General features: G+C 41.6%; 1 protein-coding gene across 1 annotated transcript; it reads left to right on the forward strand.

Moving 5' to 3' along the window:
* The first annotated feature begins 16,313 nt into the window (after positions 1–16,313).
* Positions 16,314–18,181, forward strand: LOC112455070 (THAP domain-containing protein 2-like). The gene is made up of 4 exons (XM_025016772.1): positions 16,314–16,420; positions 16,547–16,651; positions 16,768–16,792; positions 18,081–18,181. Exons 1-4 carry the CDS (start codon positions 16,322–16,324, stop codon positions 18,095–18,097), a joined length of 246 nt encoding a protein of 81 aa, XP_024872540.1. The 5' UTR covers positions 16,314–16,321; the 3' UTR covers positions 18,098–18,181.
* Positions 18,182–20,659: the final 2,478 nt, after the last annotated feature.

The following is a 20,659-nucleotide window of genomic DNA, read 5'->3' on the forward strand; positions in this document are numbered from 1 at the left end:
GACTAGGGCGTCATCTTTTAACGCGTTTAGCTTTATTAATGAAATTGTTGAACCAAAGTCATATAGCATATTCGATGCTCCGGGTTTTACCTCTCGTATGGATAATCTTGTTAATAACAGTTCTGGCTTCGTACGGCCGTATGGCACACTTTTGATATGTGTAACCCGATATTCTGAGGCAGGTCGTGGTTGTTTTCCTCTCGCCTCCTCTTGCTCGTCTTCGCTGCTTGCAGAGTCAGCGTTCTTCCTTCGGTTCGGCACTTTCAATTGTTGTCTTTTTTCGTTTTCTCTAGATTTGTTGGTGTTGGGGGTGTAGCTTCGCCCTTTTAATGTTCAACACTCACCTCGGTTGTGCCCCGATTTTTTGCAATAATTGCAATATTTCTGCAGTGCATTTACTTGTGCAGGTTTGCTAGGTTTAGGTAATGCGTTTCCTTGGCTTCGACATTCCCGTCCATAATGACCAGTTTTTCCGCATTTAAAACATTGTACGCTCTGATTTTGGGGCTGTCGCGTATATCCTGGCTTATTTTTGTATAGCGAGGCGCCCGTTTTTGTCGCGGTCGGCCCTATGAGCTTTTCTTCCGCGCTCGCTCCCGTTATGGCTTCTTGTAACGTCGCATATCGCTGCGAACGTACAAGTATTTTTAATTCGTCGCGCAATTCCATTTGAAAATTAATTAAAGCTTGTTTTTGTATCGTTTGCTGGATCGCGCGTTTAAACATACTGGAGTGATCTTCTCCTTCTATCATAGCGTCATATAGCTTTATGGCTAGTAGATCGACTCGTTGCCCTAAAGCATGTGCGCTTTCGTATGGCTTTTGCTTGAGCGTATTAAACTCAATCTGCAAATGGGTAGTGCTCTGCTTGGCTTGATAGCAATCTTCTAATTGTTGCTTTAATTGAGCGAATGTTTATATCTCGCGTTTCAAAATCTTGCATTGCCTTTTCTTTTAATTTTGTATATAAAATCGCCTGTACTAATGATTCTTCGTCTGTAGGCTGTATATTATGTACCGCATATGTGCACGCGTTTATAAATTCTTGTAATTTTTGTCGCGACGTCCCATCGAACTCAGGGATCATGCTTCGTGCTTCTTTTAACGTTATTGAATTCGGTATGGAACTACACCGATTTCTTATATCGTGTTCCGTCCGTCCATAATTTTTGCTCGAATATCTTCCGTTTCCGGCTCCTACTTGGTCGTGCACGTTTCGTGCACTATTTTCTAGTGTTATTAACCGTTCTCGTAATTCGCGCGTTTCGTCACGCATTTCCATACGCGATTTCTCTTGCATTTTCTGCATTTCCCGTAATAGATTGTATATTTCTCTTACGTCGTGCGTTTCCGTAGATAGCGGTGCGTACTGTGCGTCAGATTGTGACTGTGTCATTTCGATTTCCTTAACTTGCGCTTGTGGCTGGTTTGTGTGAGTGCGTTCTTCTAATAGGGGTTTTTCCGTTCGCGTTTCTTCGCCGTTTTCCCGATAGTATTCGCTAGGGTCGAATGTATCGCTCTCGTAAAAGGTTAATGAAAATTCTCGTTGCAAGGATACTCTGCTAGGGGTTCGGCTAACGTATGGTCTGCTTCTACGCGGTTTTTTGTCCGTCCGGTCAATGGGGTCGTTTGAGAATAAACTCGTCAATCTCACCAAACGGAAACTCGCGCTCAGTAACAACGTTTTCCGGTAACTCGGTTTCGCTGTCCGAGTGTCGCGTTTCTAATGCTACACGAACGTTATCTAAAGTCGCTTGTGTTGTTGCGCGCGGACTATTTACCCGTGGTGAAAATTCGTTGATTAACCACGACGCATTGGCTATCGGCGTTCGGGGAGGACTATTTTCTCCCGACATTCACGCGTAGTACAATTTTAAATTTTCTCGACTTACATTAGAAGTACGGCTTGCATGGTCGCTCGCAGGCTCCGTTGGTTGCGGCTGGCCCTGACGTGAAGTAAGATGCTGGTTGTCGAACGCAGTTGCAGCTTCTCGTTGTTCGCTGCTTCTGCGTTGTCCGCTGCTTGGCGTCGTCCGCTGCGTTGGCGTTGCCCGTTGCTTGGCGTCGTCCGCTGCTTTGGCGTTGTCCACTGGTCCTCTAAATGTTTGCACTTGGTCTTGGGTGTTGGCCTTTTATTTACTTTTCGCCCTTTGGTGTCCTTGAGGATGCCTTGATCGATCTCTTTTGGCTCAGTACCGTTGTTGATACCTTGGTCGCTCTGTACCTTGGTTATTTCCGCCGGTCGATCTGATTCTTGGTCAATCCACAGATGTTCCACCGTACTTATTTCCTTCCTTGTTAGTCGTATTCAGCGTTAACTGGTAAACTTTATTTGCGTACCTTAGGCAGGCTTGCTGTTGTCTTTCCTAGTTGTCCTGGTGTTTTGGTCAATCCCACCGCTGCCACCAAATTATGTTATGCCGCGTCGCCGGTTGGTGACGGCTTACGGCAAAACGTTTATTATTTTCGGGATCTCTTGACCTTACGAGTTGGGACTTGGTAGGCACAGGCGGGCAGACTAGGAAGCGGTCGGGTTCGCAGGTGGAACAAGGTGTAGGCGTCGTTAAATGAACTTCACTTTGTTTTACTTTATATTAGAGCTTTATTTCAGCGCCCCTTTTACACTCACTAACTTACATTTGTATTTGCCTTTTACAATTACTATAACTCGCACGCGCTTTGTTATAATGTAAACCTTCGCGACACGACTTACGAGAACGACTTATGCCCTGTCGGCGCTTTTCCGCCGGGTTCGACGGTCCCCCGAATGAGGTCGGTCAGTGACCGAGCGCATTCGCAATCTCGCTGTACTCCCGCGGTTCCGCGATTGTCGAAATGCGTTGTCGCACATTCCTATGCATCTCGCGATATTGATGCGGAAGCTTGATGAACTTCCGCGGTTCCGCGAATGTCGAAATGCGTTGTCGCACATTCTTATGCATATCGCAATAGTTCGATTGACGCGGAAGCTTGATGAATTTCCGCGTCCGCGTCGGCGTAAATTGAGGAGTCTTTCGAAAGACAATTTCCTCGAAGTCTTTCGAAAGGCTATTCTATAATTTTATTATAAATAATTTAATAATTACCCGTTGTAATTTTAGATTACAACACTATTATTAAACTAAAGAACACATATTATTTTGCCCGCGTTTTGAAAGGTATAAACGACTAATATGTATATGCAAATAGTACATGTATGAACAAAGAAAAGTCAAGTTTAGACAGCATTGTACTTTTCACGCAAAACGAAGTTTACCCTACCTCACCTCACTTCTGCTTACAGGACGAAACGAGGTCTATCATTGTACGGTTCAAGTTTTTAACTTTCCACACGAAAGGAGGTCCATCCCAACCCCCGTCGTAGCCCTTCCCCCGCCTACATGTGTACTGTTTATACACACATATCAGCAAATTACTTCCTTTAGCACTAACACAAATTGTTATATATTTTAAACATTTTTGTTTATAACTTTTTAATAAACAACGACCGCCGGCTAAAACCTTTTAAAAGTCACTCAGGATAATGACCTTGACAACATATGTCAAGGTCAAAGTCATTGGTGAGGTTTGACCTTTTATGGATATTTACCAAATCCCCTCTGTCCCCCCTAATTACATCGTTTTGATTTATTTTTGAATCAAAATTGGCGTAGTATTTATTTTTTAATCAAAATTAAATCAAAGCAATTTAATTAGGGGAAAGGGAGGGGATTTTACTATGCCAACCAGAACTGGGTTGCAAGTCTGACAATTTGTCGGAGCGCAGTTTACTATGGTTGGAAAAATATTGTTTATTAAAAATAAAAATAATTTAACACGAACATTCTGTTACGATTCTTTGCCCTATCTTTATATTTAAATTTTAATCATAGGAGCTTTTTAAAAATTATTTAATATTTGTGTTATTTTTATAAACAGTCAAATTCACTTATTATTTATTGTTAAAATCTTCTAAAGTGCATTTAAAAGTGTCTTAACTTTTTAAAAGTGAATGATAGAAAAAACTTTCAAATTATTTATAGAATATTTTGTACAAAAACTTCCGTATAACATATAATTCCGTAATATAATAACTCTGTTTTTTACAGCATATGTATTTTCGACTGCTATTGGTTGTGTTCTTGCAACTTTAACACCACAATTTTTGGATTTAATAAAACCGATAAATCAAAGTAGACCTGTGATACTCTTGTATCCAGCTGAATACTTTGTCGATGTGGATAAAAATTTTACTTATATTTTTATACACATGGTGGTAGTACTTATAATCGGTTTGTTGGCATTAATCGCAGCGGATACCATGTTTATTTGTTACACTGAGTATATCAATGGACTGTTTGCTGTTGTTGGGTAAGTATTTTGTCCAAAACATTGAAAGTAAATAATATTCCAGATAGCAACGTGTCTGCATTGTTGCTGGCATGTTGCCGATAACATAGTATGTGTTGCCATCAGAATTGTGGAAACTAAGCATTGTCGGCAAATTGATGCCTTCACAATATAACAATTTTGTATAGCAACTTGCCAGCAACTTGTTGGCAACTTGTGCTACGGTCTAAAATCATCTGATTCAAAATTCGAGCTGTTGCTGTCATGTTGCTGTAAGATCACACAATGCTGTCATAGTGTTAGCAACGCAAAATAAATTTGATGCTGCTCTCTTGTCGACAAATTGCTGGCAATACATATATATAATGTTGCCTGCGTGTTGCTTCAAATATTAAATTACTCGAAATCAATTGAAGCAAATGTACGGCAAATTGCCAGCATCATAAGCAATCACAGGTTTGCGCAATTTTGCTTAGACACGCTTTGCTATCTGGAATTACACATCTGAGCACGCTCGGCCCGAACCAAGCCGGACGCGAGCTGAACCGAATGAGCACGCGCATGCTTTGGTGTGGACGACATCTAAACGAACTCGCACGATACTTGCTCAAGCATCTATTCGGAAGTATTCGGAAGTGATCCAGACGTTCGGCAGGGGCTTGATTCTTGAAATCATTCGCAAGAGAAGCGTATGCGCAAATGTTGGTCTTACAGAAAAGTTGCAAGTCGATTGGCTGTCGCATAGCTTTTAACCAATCAACTTGCAACGTTTCTGTAAGAGCAGAATTTTTGCATACGTTTCTTTTTTGCGAATGAAATCAAGACTCGAGCCCCAGGTAGTGAACCTAGCGGACAAAGACTTGAAAGATGCATCTATCAGTTTCTGTGACCTACTGTACAAAGATAAGATGAATTCTTTTCAATTTCTTCCTCCGAACACGGTTTATCTTCGAACATTCGCTCTGGCCCGTTTACACAGATTCATACGAATGGCGAATGCTCGGATCTGATCCACGACTCGCGGCTCGGTCTGAGCGCGTTCGGCGAACGGTTTGGGCCTGTTTGGCGCGGCTCGGATCATCGTCCACACCAGTACGTTCGTTCGTGTTCGGCTTGGCTCGGATCCGAGCGTGCTCAGGTGTGGACCCGCCTTTAAAAAAATTGCGATAAGTGTTTCCAATATGGTAGCATCCTGAATCCAAACTTTTCCCCTGCTTTTAACATCATTGTTAGTTTCAGGACGTTTAAATTCCAGATGATTATGATAGTGTTAATAATGTTAACTTACTTGCTTTTTTATATTATGCTTTTATGTAGTATTTAATATGGACAAGAAAGAAAACTTAATTATGCTGATTAAATTAACAATAAATAGAATGTTGACTGTGCGATGTCCACGGGCAAGAAAATTGACCATTGCTCCCCTTAAGTCGACAATGCCTCTTTTCTGAGGCGCCAGTAACTAAAATTGTAAATGCTATTGGGTGTGTTCAGCAGAACAAACTGCTCAGTAGCAATCGAACGTGATTGGCTTTTACTTTTAGACACAACAACGTAGCGTGTTGATAAAACGACACTCAACAGTTGTGTTTGCTGAACGCAGCCATTGTTACTCCTTGTAGGCACCGCTAACGTATAGCAAAAACACTCGCTCTCAACATATTGCTCCCCCTTTAAGGAGGGACCTTACAAGGAACGTTTGGAACTGTTCCTCACCGATTTTGATAAGCTTTGAATATGTTTTAGAGTGGCGAAAAATAACAGACACGTATTTTTTTATCGGCTTTGAAGCATGTTTAGGGGTCAAAACAACCGTTCTGAAACCGTGAGGTATATAAAAAATGTTTTAGACAAAAAAGTTACGGTATTAAGTGATCTCTGTAATTGTATATTTAGATTTTTTTAAATGTCATATTTTTTCAATATACCCGTATTCTTTAATGTTATTTTTGAAAATTCCGAAAGGACCCCGCACCATTCTTATGGGAAAAGTCTTTCTGCGGATTTGGCTAATTTTTGGATATGTTGTAGTTCTTGTCATTCTGAACAAATATTTCAATGGGCACAACTTGATCCTTTGAGCCATTTCCGTGGTATAAGCCCTGGAAGGTCCAGATTTGACATAAAGGTATAGGCTCGACTCGATTGTGACATGACAAAGTCACGTCCCCTGCCCGGATAGTACCTCGGCCGAGGGAGGCGTCAAGGGTGATGCCTCCACCCGAGAGGGGCGAGGCGCTAGCGTTTAGGGTTAGGTCTAAATGTTTATTTTGCGAGACTCACAGGTTGTGCGAGCAGGTGCGGAGCAGTTGGCCACGGATTTATGTAACGACGTAAGTCGCACTGCGGGATTTGCAGATGGACAGCCGGAAGCTTACCGAGAACGGACGGCCGACGGGCGGCCCGGGCGGGTCACACTGGAGCCCCCAGGCGGTACAGCAGAGCGCCTAGCGAGGCGAACAACTAACCCGCAAAGACGAATAACGGCCCGAGTACGGAGGAACTGGGAAAAAGGACAGTGTCCTCGAATCGGATCACGCGGGAGTATTAACGGCGATCGGCCGCGAGGCCTCACGCCACTCTGACACGCTTGGCTCTAGAACACCGTGACCGCCGGGGCACGAAGCCCTCGGGGCACGCGCTCCGCCTAACCGAGTAAGTAAGGAAACGATGAAAGTAGTGGTATTTCACCGGCGATGTTGCCATCTCCCACTTATGCTACACCTCTCATGTTTCCTTACAGTGCCAGACTAGAGTCAAGCTCAACAGGGTCTTCTTTCCCCGCTAATTTTTCCAAGCCCGTTCCCTTGGCAGTGGTTTCGCTAGATAGTAGATAGGGACAGTGGGAATCTCGTTAATCCATTCATGCGCGTCACTAATTAGATGACGAGGCATTTGGCTACCGTTAAGAGAGTCATAGTTACGACCGCACCGGGGGGTCTGGGGGGGCGGTTAGCCCCCCCAGAATCCTCCCGTGGTCGGAGTGCAATCAACGTCAGCAGTACTTCCCTTCACGCTAGAATCGGAGCCGACACCGGGGATTTCCCCCTTACAGAGCCCATACCTGACGATTACGTACTCCCGGACAAGCCGACCCTTCAAACGTAGGGGTACGGTTTCCTGTAACGCACATATGACTCACTATTGTACCTGTGGTGTTCCCCAGGTAGCAGGGTATCCTGCAGCGAGCATGACCTACTCGGATTAGATCAGCTCCACTGACAGGACCGGGGTGCCAAGGCACCCCACTAACAGGTAATGCGCAACATGAGCTTCATAGCGCTAACCCACACTAGGCCCTCTATGCCGCTCACTCGGCTATGCGAAACCTCTGCCCCTACGAGTCCGACACCATCTGGTAGGGCACCGGTAGCCTCCCGGTGGGGCTCCCTACCCCCGTAGTACTCGTGTCGAGCGATCTTAGCTCACGTTTGACGAGTTGCCGCCGCTGGTGCCATGCCACCAGCTACCACGTAATCGCACGAGTCACCCCGTACTGTTAACGCGTCGCTCATCGGTTGCCCGGGGATCCGGGATTCGGCAGCAGTCGACGTGCCTTAGGAATATACGGCACGTGGTGCGCCATATACCTCGCTCGTATTGGGCACCTCCCACGCACGAGCACGCCGCGCTCGCCTCGCGAAACGCTACCCTGTTCAATACTACCGGCTGCATCCGTTACCCAGCTACCTGGGATTGGGCAGCAGCCCAGCAGTTTTATGGGTAAAGGGCACAGGGTGCACCGTTTACCCGCGCTTGCTTGAATTTCTTCACGTTGACATTCAGAGCACTGGGCAGAAATCACATTGCGTCAACACCCGCGAGGGCCATCGCAATGCTTTGTTTTAATTAGACAGTCGGATTCCCCTAGTCCGTGCCAGTTCTGAGCTGAGCGTTGAATGGCGGCCGAAGAGGACGACCACGACGGCTCGCGCCGCCACGGAAGCCTCGCAGCAAGGAAGATCCGCGGGAGGCCAAGGCACGGGATCGAGCTCGGATCCCCGGGACCGGCGCGAGAACGCCGATCGGTTCACCTCGCCCAGGCCCGGCACGTCAGCCAAACCCGCTTCCCGACCAAGCCCGACACGCCCCGCTCCTCAGAGCCAATCCTTATTCCGAAGTTACGGATCCAATTTGCCGACTTCCCTTACCTACATTAGTCTATCGACTAGAGGCTCTTTACCTTGGAGACCTGCTGCGGATATGGGTACGAACCGGCGCGACACCTCCACGTGGCCTTCTCCTGGATTTTCAAGGTCCGAGGGGAAGATCCGGACACCGCCGCAACTGCGCTGCTCTTCGCGTTCCAAACCCTATCTCCCTGCTAGAGGTTTCCAGGGAACTCGAACGCTTATACAGAAAAGAAAACTCTTCCCGGATCTCCCGACGGCGTCTCCAGGTCATTTGATGAAGGTCCCCGTCAAGATCAGAACCACCAGGACTCCGCCACCGGTCGACGGGCCATGGCCCGTCCAGCCTGGCCGTCGATTAACCGGTCCCTGAATCGCGGCCTAGATAGCCGGACTCTAAGCGGGTTTGAAACCCCCGCCGGTGGATGAAAGCAGATGTGAGAGACGCCCCAGCGGGCGCGGCGATCGCGCAGGAGCGCCCTAGTCGGGCGCTACGCTCGCTGAGGGCGCAGCAGTAAACAGGACTTGCAACACCGGCGCGCAGGCGCGCGGGCCAGCGTGGTCTCGCCGGGCCGGAAAATCGGCACTGCATTCCGCCGTTAGCTTTCGTCGCGTTCGGACGCACTGCTCGTATCTGCCCATGACAAGCGGTGGACTTTACATTCTGTGACGGATTTTGCTTGACTCCTTTTTGTTGGAGTAAATCTACGGAGCAGCTGTTCTTCTTTGTTGCCTGGAGCATTGGCTTTTATCCTGGAGCAGCCCCTGTTATTACAATAACGCTCCAATATTTTGGAGCAGTCGGAGTAGCGTCTTTTTCTTTATTTTTCTTTGGAGCAATCTCTGGAGGACTGGAGAAATTGCCACGGTGCTCACGGAAAGTATCTTCCCGGTGGGAGTCCTCTTGGCGATCTCGGAACAATCGTTGGAAATTCTAAAATCCTGCTACACGAAAGTATTTTTGACTCTTTGAAGCAAGCTGGAAATTATATCTCGGAACATCCATCGAAGTATCTGGAATGTGTATTGGCCTTTGATCTCTTCTACGTCGTTTATGAGAGGCATTCTCCCGGTGGGGTGAGTTTTTGGTGAATTAACAATCGGAGCAACGTAGTATGATTTAATGCGTTATTAATTTATATCTTTTCTTTCCTTATGCTTTGTGATCCCCCATGTGCGGATCTCTTTTCACCGTTTGCTTAATTGTTTAATACTGCGAATTATAATTTATTGCTTCAGTGATTGCTTTCTTCTTTTTTTTGTACATTATGTCTAACGGTTAATTTTCTTATGTGTGTTTTATACTTATTATATAGTTTTATTAGTCTATAAGCGTTTCTTTATGCGTCACTCATGCGATCACCTATTGCGTACGTGATCTTTTCAGTCACCGATTTTTGGAATTTATCCTCGGTCCGTGCGAGGCCGAGCGTGCTTTGTATAATGTCAATTAATCAATTTGAAAATAATTGTTGTTATGAGCGTTCCTGTTTCGTTCTTTAATTTTGATAACCAAATTATTTATTTTTGCAGAAAACTTCGAGTTTGGATATGTACTCTCATCAGGCTTTGCGCACGTGATTACTTGCGGGATGTTTGTGTAGTGCGTGTTCACACCAGCAGATACTCTGCTTGTATTATTTAGCGTAAAGTTTTTGTTTTTACCAACTAGTGAGTCTGCGACCTATCATTCGCGCTCACGTTTTGCGTACGTGATCACCTGTCTGCGTGTTGATGCTTACCCTATACACGCGAGATTTCATCGGTTACTCTTGAGCCTCGTTAGTGTGCATGTTCACCTGACATACGCGGATAATCACGTTCTTATATATTCGCTAATTTAGATAATTTACCGCTGATGTATAATTAATCTTTGATTAATTTATTTCCGCATATTTCTACTTATTCTACGTTAATTCGAACTACGTTATTATTTTTGCGTTTTTCTTTTTCTCTGTTTAATCGTTCATGTACTTTAGTTCATTATGCCGAAAAACACTAACCGCAGGTCTCCCAAGGAGAAAGAGACTAATTCTAGCAAACGTCGTCGCAATGACACAGAGTCGAATGATAGTATTGTTTGCGAATGAATCTGGAGAAAACCAGACTTTGGGTAGAGTCAAATTTATACTCTCACAGAGTAATAACAGATACTCAGAAGATATAATTGCGCCATACCCAATTCATATCGAATCTCTTTCCCCGTCTTTGAATATCGGTAATTTGCACCCAATGAGCATTGGTAAAATGTTATGTTCCAAATATAATTGTGTTTCTGCAATTCGCAGACTGGGAAAAAGTTTAATTTGCGTAATTTTTACCTCGATTGAGGAAGTGAGTGACTTAATTACTAATAAAAGTATCTTAACTAACGGCTTGTTTGCCTATGTCCCGAACTATAAGGTTTTTCGGACTGGTGTAATCAGGGATGTGAATCCTTCTTTGTCTGTGATAAGATTCTTGCGGGTATCTCCTGGCCGAGCGATCCTGTAAAAATCCACTCTCTTGAAAGATTAAAGTTCCGCGACAGTTCCAGCAATGAACTGGTAGATTCGGCTTCTGTCAAGGTGATTTTTGCTACTAACCTTCTACCTCCACATATATATATCTGGAGGGTCAGATGCAGGATACTCCCTTTTATTAACAGAGTGCGGAAATGCACCAACTGATTTAGATGAGGACACTCCTTTCTGAATTGTAGAAGCTTTAAAGCATGCGAGAGATGTAGCCTACAGCACACTACGAAGGATTGTGTTTCGGAGCCCAAATGTATAAATTGCGGGGGGGATCATCTCTCCTCCGATACCTCTTGTCCGGTTTTTATCAATCACAAGATAATCAATACGGTTATGGTATACACAAATCCCTCCTATGCTCAGGCTAAAAGAACCACTAAAGTTAGAGGCATTGATTCCTGTCTGCAAGCAATTAACACCTTCCGGAGTCATGCGTATATGATATGGAACAAGTTTGATCTGGATGGGAATCGGTTTTCTAGTGCTGGAAGTCGCCCGAGTAGAGAAAGAGTACATAGTGCTAACTCTGCTAGTTCGCGTTCCGTGTTGGATGACACTATCCGTCCCCTCTCTGTGAAGGAGCCGACCGAGACTCTTCCCAGTGGGGAACCTAATTTGATTGAGTCTAACCTTGATTCCCTTGCGTGTACTTTCCTCACCCCTGATATTATTTTGCATGACTTGAGATTTCTTTACAATTCGGGTAAATTAAAAAAACATAAAGCTTCAGCTTTGATGCATTATCTGGAGTTAATATTTCGTAAACTTAACTAATGGCCTTAAGGATTTTGCAGTGGAATTGCAGGGGTATCTCTGGGAAACTCTCTGAGTTCTCCAATTTGATTCTGGGATTTGATGTAATCTGTTTGCAGGAGACCTGGTTGGGTCCTCACTCTTATTTCTTTTTTAAGAATTTCATCGCTTTCAGGAATGACAGACCTGACGATATTAGTGGAGGTGGCACTGCCATCCTTTGTCGAGAGGATTTAGACCCTGTTGAGCTTGGATTCAATTTTGATAATAATCCCGGTGTCGAACTGACTTGCATTTCGTTCCTTTGCAAGAGGTTTTCATCCGAGAGATTGTTTATAATTTCTCTTTATAAACCACCCCACATTTGCGTGGGTGTAGAATGCTGGACCAATTTGCTGGAGTCTGTGTCTTCCGCCTTTGGTTCTAATAATATCTTGATAAGCGGCGATTTTAACACTCAGCATGAGTTGTGGGGATCTACGCGATCAAATCGTGATGGCATAGCTTTGTCCGAGGCGGTTACTGTTTCCGAGTTTGTTCTTCTTAATGATGGTACTCCTACGAGAATCTCCGTTAACCCGGAGTTTCTTAGTGCTCCCGATATTATCCTGGCCTCACAGGGGATGAGCTGCACCTGTTCTTGGACCACTTTCGATGAACCTTATGGAAGTGATCACTTCCCTATTGACATTCAGGTCAAGTTTAACCCTGATTCCTCGAGGGCTTCTGGGAGAACTAGATTGCGGGTCTCGAATTTGGACAGGGATCGCTTTGCTATCATGGTCGATGAACGGATGTCCGATTTCTCGACGGATAATTTGCCTGGTGCCTCTGTTTATGAAAATTGGAATGCTATCATAATAGATTGTGCATTACGTACTGGTGCAAAAATGATCGATTCTTCGGGATCGGTTATCTCTTTCGATCCTGGTTCCGATTCATGTAAGTCCTATCGTCCGAAGTGTGGGAGAAGAATTATTAATAAACCTTGGTGGGATCGTGAATGTGAAGAGGCCAAGACACGTAGGAGAGGTGCCTTCGAGTCTCTTAGAAGAAATCCCTCCAGGGTTAGCTTGGCTCAGTATAGAAAATGTTCTGATGACTGTAAACGGATTATCCGTAAAAGAAAAAGAGAAAATTTCACTTTATTCATTGATGAGCTTGGGAAGGATTTCGACCCTAAGACCTTTTGGAACTCAATCAACGCTTTTAAGAATTCTGCCTTTTTTTCGGATTACAATCCTCCATCAGTGAGTCTAATCAGTATCTCTAGTATCCATAATTTCATTAGCGACTTCTCCCCTCCTTGGGTTCCTAATTCTTTTGAGGACATCTCCCATACACCGCACGTTTCTATATTTGATAATAAACTTAGCTTTAGCGATCTTAAATGTCTAATAATCTCTTCTGATGTCAAAAGTTCTCCGGATCCTGACCTTATCTCTAATTTAATCCTAAGTTTATTACCGGATTCTGCATTATCCATATTGGTTAAGATATTTAATTTAATTTTAACTAATGGTTCCTTTTCGCCAAGCTGGAGGTTTTTTGATATAGTTCTCATTCCAAAGCCAAATAATAAGGGTTTCAGATCTATCTCCTTGGCCTCCAATGTTTTCAAACTTTTTGAGAAAATGATAAAAGATAGATTTGATAAGTTTGTAGAACTGGAAAATATCCTGCCAAATTGCCAGTTCGGTTTCAGGAGACGCAAATCCTGTGATGATTGTCTGGCCTTTATCAATTTGGAAATATATAAGGCTTTTTCGAAACAGGCCATGACTGGAGCTCTTTTTCTGGACATTATGGCCGCTTACGAAAACGTTAACCCCCACATTTTGCTTAGTGTTATTAATAGCCTTAGAATGCCTGATGGTTACAAGAAATTTTTTTGCAACTTTCTTTCATCAAGATATGTCAGCTTTTTCGAATCAGGTACCTTTTATGCCAAGAGATGTCTGCAACGGGGCATTTCTCAGGGTTCGGTATTGAGCCCCATTTTATTTAAAATCTTTGTGAAAGATATCCTTTTCCATATCCCGTATAACGCAGTAGCCCTACAGTATGCTGACGATATCGCCATACTTTTCTCCGACATTTGTTTGGATAGAGTTATGGCAGGTTTGAGGAGCTCTTTCGAGCAGATTGCCTCCTGGCTGGAGGGATTAGAATTAACCATTTCTCTACCCAAAACACAATTCATTGTTTTCCATCGTAAGAGATTAATTATTCCTAATCGGATTGTTCTGAATGGTGGATCTATTCCACTTAGCAGTTGTATCAGATATCTAGGATTCATCATGGATGCTGGGCTTAAATGGTGGTACCACATCAAGTCTTTAGGCGTTAGAGTCAAGATTTAAACATTCTGAAGTGGCTGTCTGGCAGATTCAGGGGGATCAGTCCTACCTTAGCTATTAACTATATTAATGCTACTATTGGTTCTATTCTCGAGTGGGGCTTTATGTGGTTCGTGAGCGCGGCGCAAACTTACCGCTCTATTATAGATCGCATGCTATGCTCATCTTATAAGATAGCTCTAAATATTCCTAAAAACTCGTCTAATCGTGTATGCTGGGCTTTCAGTGAGCAAAAATCTTTTATGAGGAGGGTCGTCTCCAAGTGTGATAAATTTATTGCCAGATCTATCCAGCTGCGTAACAATAAACTGATCAACAAGATCTCTACTTTTCGTGACCTGGTAAATAATCAACATATAACGGCTAGAAACATTCCTTTTGTGGTTACTAGATGGCCAACGATACAACCTTTTAGAAACTACCTGTATATTTGGTACACTTATCCCCAATATTCATATATCTTCCGTTCATTTTCAATTACGCATACGATTGATACTGATATTGGTTTGCTTGTCAGGAAACATGGTAACCCTAATCTCGCTTTTATCAATCTTGTTTCTTTGTACGGGGATCATGTTTACGAGTTTGATATCTTTACGGATGGCTCTAGGAACGATTCATTGGTAGGCTGTTCCATTTTTGTTCCCTCTAAGAACATTTCTAGAATGTACAAATTAAATCGTTACACTAGTTCTTTTTCAGCTGAGGCCTTGGCCATTTCCAAATCATTGGAGATGTCTTGGGATCATATTAATATATGCACGGATTCTTTAAGTGTTCTAATGGCCCTGCGCAACCCTGAGCCATTCAAGTTTTGTAAACTATGTCCTTTAATAGCGGATATAAAATCCAAGCTGTATCATGCTTTTGTAAATAACAAATGTATTAGATTTACGTGGTGCCCTGCCCACATCGGCATTTTGGGGAACGAGAGAGCGGATGTGATTGCTAGGAATGCCTCAGTTTATGGGGATCCTCTATTAAATAAGATTTCTTACAGGGATGTCTCTGCCGCACTGTTAGAATCTTATAAGGCCATTGACACCGAATTTTTGCAAGAGATTGATGTCGGGTAATTTCTATATGGATGGTTTCTTTTTGTCAGAAATCAATGTCTCCTTTTTAGCTAAATTCTGCATTGATAGACGATGGCTGGGCGTCATTTCGCGCATCATTGTTGAATACGCTTATACTAAGGCCACGAAATATAAATTTGGTCTATGTGATTCACCCGATTGCGATTGTGGATTTGCGTCCCAGGATACCGGTCACTTGTTCTGGTCATGTGAATTGTACAACAAGGAAAGAAAGGATTTTATTAATAACTTGTTTAAACTCAATCTTTTTGCACCCTTTTCAGTGGTTTATTTATTTAATAATCTAAATAGAAAAGTAATTAAAGAGATAATCAATTATTTGAACGCATGTAATTCTGATTTGTAATCTGATTGTTATGGAGCCAGCTCTCTTTTATCACATGAGAATTCTACGACCTTCTGAGATGTCGCAAGAGGGCGACTCTTTCCCCAGAGAGTCCCCCATCTATGCTTGTTAAAGAAACGTGGTACTTGGGTTCCCACGAAGCCTGAAATCCATCTGAGGCATAGAAGAAGTAGAAGAAGAAGAAAATCGGCACTGTCGTGCGAGCCGTCGATCGGAGAGGTGCTGCCCTATCGAAACTAGAGACCCTTTAATAAGAGTCTGGCCATCATCACGTATTTCGATATTTCGATTTCAAGCATTATAATTGGTCCGCCATTTTTTCTCTAATGACGTAGTAATATGACGTAATATCATGCGCAGTCCATACTATATGTTGCTATATGTCGATGATCTAACCTCATTGTCAGTCTGCATCGTGGTCGTGGAATTTATTGCGACCGTTACTGTCTGCAGTATCAGCAGTATACTCAGATTTTTGGTATTATCTATTAGAGGATTGTTATATTCAAATTATTAGGTAAGTATTTTTAATTTTACATTATTGTAAAATATCTGTATGAAACAATATAACCTTACGTTTAAGATATAAATTAAACTTACTGTCATCAGTAATAAAAACTTCAAAATTAATTATAAATTTATCCAGTATGTATTACATGTAATAGTTTAATAATAAATGTTATTTTTTCTGATTTATCTATAAATCATTTATGTAGTTATTGAATATTTCAGCAACATGACTGGTTGTGTAGCTCCTGACTGCACAAATTCTGACAAAAAGGGATTTATAATGAAAATTTTTCCCCGAGATCCAGTTCGGCGTGCTCAATGGGCAGCAAATGTTAATAGAAAAGAGTGGATACCTACTGAAAGATCATTTCTTTGTGAAGTATGTTCAGGATTATTTATACAATTGATTTATTTATACAATTATTTATACCTCATGAAGCATGTTTAATGTTTTTATCGTGACTCTAAAATGAAATATTTAAGATTTTACTATTTATTATTTCAGGTACATTTCGCACACGATATGTGGGAAAATAACCGAGTTGACGGAAAAAGAAAGCTTAAGATAAATGCTGTGCCAACGATATTTGGAAGTAAAGCCAAGAAGATCGTAAGTTCTAAAAATCAAAAGCATATAAGAGGCAGATGCAAATTTATGGAAAAGCATTATATATTTATTTAAAAATTGTAAATTAGTAATGGTAAATCTTAAATATTTGATTTCAGAAAAGTCACCGTGAAAACATGAGACATACTTCACTGAATGATGAGGTAGGCTGTGTTAACGAATATAATGTACCAGTACAAAGTATTGTACCAGTACAAAGTATTGTATCAGTTCAAAATGAAGAAGAAAATAACGATTGCGAGAATGAACTGCAATTAAAAAGTGCCAAAAGTAAAAAAGAAAATAGTGAAGTTAAAAATATGTCGCGTACAATAAAAAAACAGAATCAAATTATATGTGAACAATCACGTATAATTAAAAAGCAGAATGTTAGACTAAGAAAATTTAAAAAATGCTTGCTTACTGTACGACATGACTTAAAATTGAAAAAGAAACAAAAAGAGCAATCTAATTATACAGCTCTGTTCAGTAAGCTACAAGAAATCTTCACTGACGATCAAATTGCAGTTTTAAAGAACAATAAAAGAGCAAAGAAATGGAGCAGCAAATCGATCATGAAAGCACTTCAATTAAGGTTTTCTTGTGGCATCACCGGTTACGAAGAACTTCGTCGCCAGAAATTTCCTTTGCCAGGACTTAGAACGTTACGAAGAAAATTAGAAAACTTTAAATTTGAAAGCGGAATTTCGGACGATATTTTCAATTTTTTAAAATTGAAGGTGTCGAATTGGAACGAAATTGATAAAGAATGTTGTTTAGTATATGATGAAATCAGCATTTCATCAGGAAAATTTTTTGATAATTCTTCTCAAAGTTACATTGGTGATGTAACTTTACCAGAACATACAGGTATAGCGTCACACGCTATGGTATTTATGTTATGCGGTATTGCATGTCGTTGGAAACAAATTATTGGTTATTATTTTACAAGTAATGGGTTTAATGGTGCTACATTGCAACCAATAATAGTTGATATACTTCACAGAGCCAACTCAATAGGTCTTACCGTAAATTCCATTACCTCCGACATGGGATCTTGCAATCAGGGTTTATGGAAAGCGTTTGGGATTACGGCTGGAAAGTACACCAAATGTATAAATTATGTAACACATCCAGTTGACTCTAATCGTAATTTGTATGTTATCGCGGATGTGCCCCACTTATTAAAAAATTTAAAAGCGTGTATTTTAAATAATAAGTTTCTCTTACTACCTAAAAATATTGTACGTAAATATAATTTGCCAACAGATAGGGTACAAGCAAAACACTTCGAAGAAATAATTTTAGCACAAAAAGAACTTCAATTTTTATTAACGCCAAAATTAAGTATGAATGATGTCGATACGAAGAATAATTTCGATAAAATGCGCGTCAATAAAGCGAAAAATTTATTGAGTCATGAAATGAGCACTGCTTTGGAGTTTTTAGCCGATGAAAATTCAAAACCAGAATACATTGCTACAGCATTTTTTGTTAAAATGATAGTAAAATGGTATACGATTATGACTTCAAGGCACTGCTGCATTTCTTTGGGTACAAAAGACTTGGAGAAATATAAAGATACTGTTTCATTTTTAAATGAAATTATAGAGATATTTAGTAATCTTCATATTGGTAACAAAGGAGATTTTAAACCTGTTCAGAAGGGAGTTATTATTTCAACTAAATCTGTTTTAGAATTGGCAGATTATCTCTTTCGTGAGAGAAAATTTCAATTCTTACTGACAGGTAGACTTACGCAAGACTGCGTAGAGAATCTTTTTTCTGTTCTTCGAAGTAAAAATGTTACATTAAATGCTTTACAATTTAAAAATAATCTTAAATTAATTGCCACTTCTTTATATATGCGTTCAATTTCTCGAGCTAATTACGAAGAAGATGATGCACGATATGTAACAGGTTTTCTTGATGTAATTGCAGAACACAAATGTGAGTCTCGTAATGAATCAAATGCCAATCTATCGTACGAACCAACAACTCAGGAAGTAAAAGAATTGAATACTGTAGAATGTAATATTTTATATAGTATCGCTGGATACATTGTAACAAGCATTAAAAAAAATACAAAACTTTGTAAGCATTGTATTGGAAGTTTAGGTTTTACTCATCGAAATTTGTCCCAATATGCGCGATTAGTACGATTGCGAAGTTATAAAAACAACACATTGTTTTATGTAAACAATCAAACATTTCAGTTATTTAAAAAAATGGAGTATATGTTTAGGCGGTATCAGAAATCGTGCAATAACAATCGTGGTTACAAAAACTTTTTAGTTGCTACATTTTTAGATATTTTGAGTAACAGTCATATTTTGTTGTGTCATAATTTACATTTAAAGATAGCAAATAGATATGCAATTTACAGAATGAGAATAACGAATAACAAAACAATTGTTAAACGTAAATATTATGACAGTAAGTCAATGGCGATGCACAGTGCAATAAAATAAAACAAATTGTTACAGTGCAATAAAATAAAATAAATTGTTACATTTTATTCTTTTAATTTATTCCTTGATCATCGAATGGTTAAATTTTCACTTTGAGGTTATAGTGATAATATAGCGTATTCGATTTCCTGACTCGGAGTCGGATCTAGTCAGTAAATTGAATACGTTTATAATTATACGCATGCTCTGAAGCTACCCCCACTCAGATTAGAGAAAAAATGGCGGACCAATCAAAACGCTCTAAAATCAGATTTCTGATGGCCAGACTCTTATTAAAGGGTCTCTAATCAAAACCACGGACACCCGGCTGCCAGGAGACGTATTGTAAAGCCACTGCTCAAGCACCGTATATTACAAGTAAGATCGTCACGATACCAAGGCCTTCCCAGGAGTCGCGTTGTGCCGCGAATATTATGAAATCCGCTCAGTAACACCGAGAGAAATACCGCGGGAGGACCTCGCGGAGGAGAGAAATATCGCGTAAGTGAATGAAATAGCCCGTCTCGGGGACTCGCGCCCGGCCGCCGACAGTCAGCGAGCGGTAAAATGCCGCGTAATTGTTATCGTCGTTTTCCGCGTTAATAAAGTCGTACATGTATTCGTTCTTTCGCGTTAATAGAGTCATTTGTGTCGTGTCGTGGGTTGTGAGCGAGATCCGGCATACAGATACAGTGCGTGCAAATCGGGAAATTATGAAATTGGCGAAGAGTCTTTCGCACGGGCCGGACACCGTATCGTCGTGGGGCCGTAGGGTGGGCTCCGTGTGATCGCGTCGTGGCGTGCAGGACGTCTTTTGCGTTGGGTTTTGCGGACCGAGCGAGGTATCCGGCGTAATAGCGAATGCCCTTTGCGAAGCCATTGAAAGCAAGGTAGGTGCGCGTAAAGGCGAACTACCGGTTGCGCTATTATTATCTGTTTTGCGTAATGTATCGTTCCGCACTATTGTATTACGTTTCACGTCAATGTATCGTTCCGCGTTAATGTATCTGTTCCATGTTCATGCATATCTTGCTTCGATTTAAGATACGTGGATAGATCAGCCGCGTTTCGGTACCTTTCGCGTTAGTATTCCGCGTTAGAGCATCGAGCTATGTATCTTCGCGTTAATCCGTCGTTACGTTCCGCGGGAATGTATCTTGCTCCACGTTCGCGCTAAGAGATGATCTTCACGTTGATTCGCCGTTGTATTGTTCGCATTGGCCTAGTTTACACCGATCACTTGATACGCGTATTAAATAGTAAATAACTAGTAAATAAGTCTGATTATTGGCTGATCAGTTAAAATATACTATTTGATACGTGTATCAAAAGATCGGTGTAAACTAGGCTATTGTAATGCGTCGTATCGAGACGTTGCGTCGTTCCCGCGGAATTCTACACCGTCTGTCCTTTCTTTTTCTTTGTTAAATATACTTTCTACTGTTAATATGCTTTTATTTATTTCATGTGTGTGATTGCGCTGCGCTCCCTCTCCTCCTCTTCAGCGATCTGAACATTCAGAATTCACGCCTGAGAGATTTGGCATTTAGGCTTTAGTGTG

The sequence above is a fragment of the Temnothorax curvispinosus genome, unplaced genomic scaffold, assembly GCF_003070985.1.
Source record: "Temnothorax curvispinosus isolate PA1 unplaced genomic scaffold, ASM307098v1 QBEX01005774.1, whole genome shotgun sequence".
Classification (NCBI taxonomy): domain Eukaryota; kingdom Metazoa; phylum Arthropoda; class Insecta; order Hymenoptera; family Formicidae; genus Temnothorax; species Temnothorax curvispinosus.

Coding starts and splice junctions, on each gene's coding strand:
- LOC112455070 (XM_025016772.1), top strand. CDS start 16,322: ATGAAAATTTTTCCCCGAGATCCAGTTCGGCGTGCTCAATGGGCAGCA. Junction 16,421..16,546: donor AAAGATCATTTCTTTGTGAA/GTATGTTCAGGA, acceptor TTATTATTTCAG/GTACATTTCGCACACGATAT. Junction 16,652..16,767: donor GAAGTAAAGCCAAGAAGATC/GTAAGTTCTAAA, acceptor ATTTGATTTCAG/AAAAGTCACCGTGAAAACAT.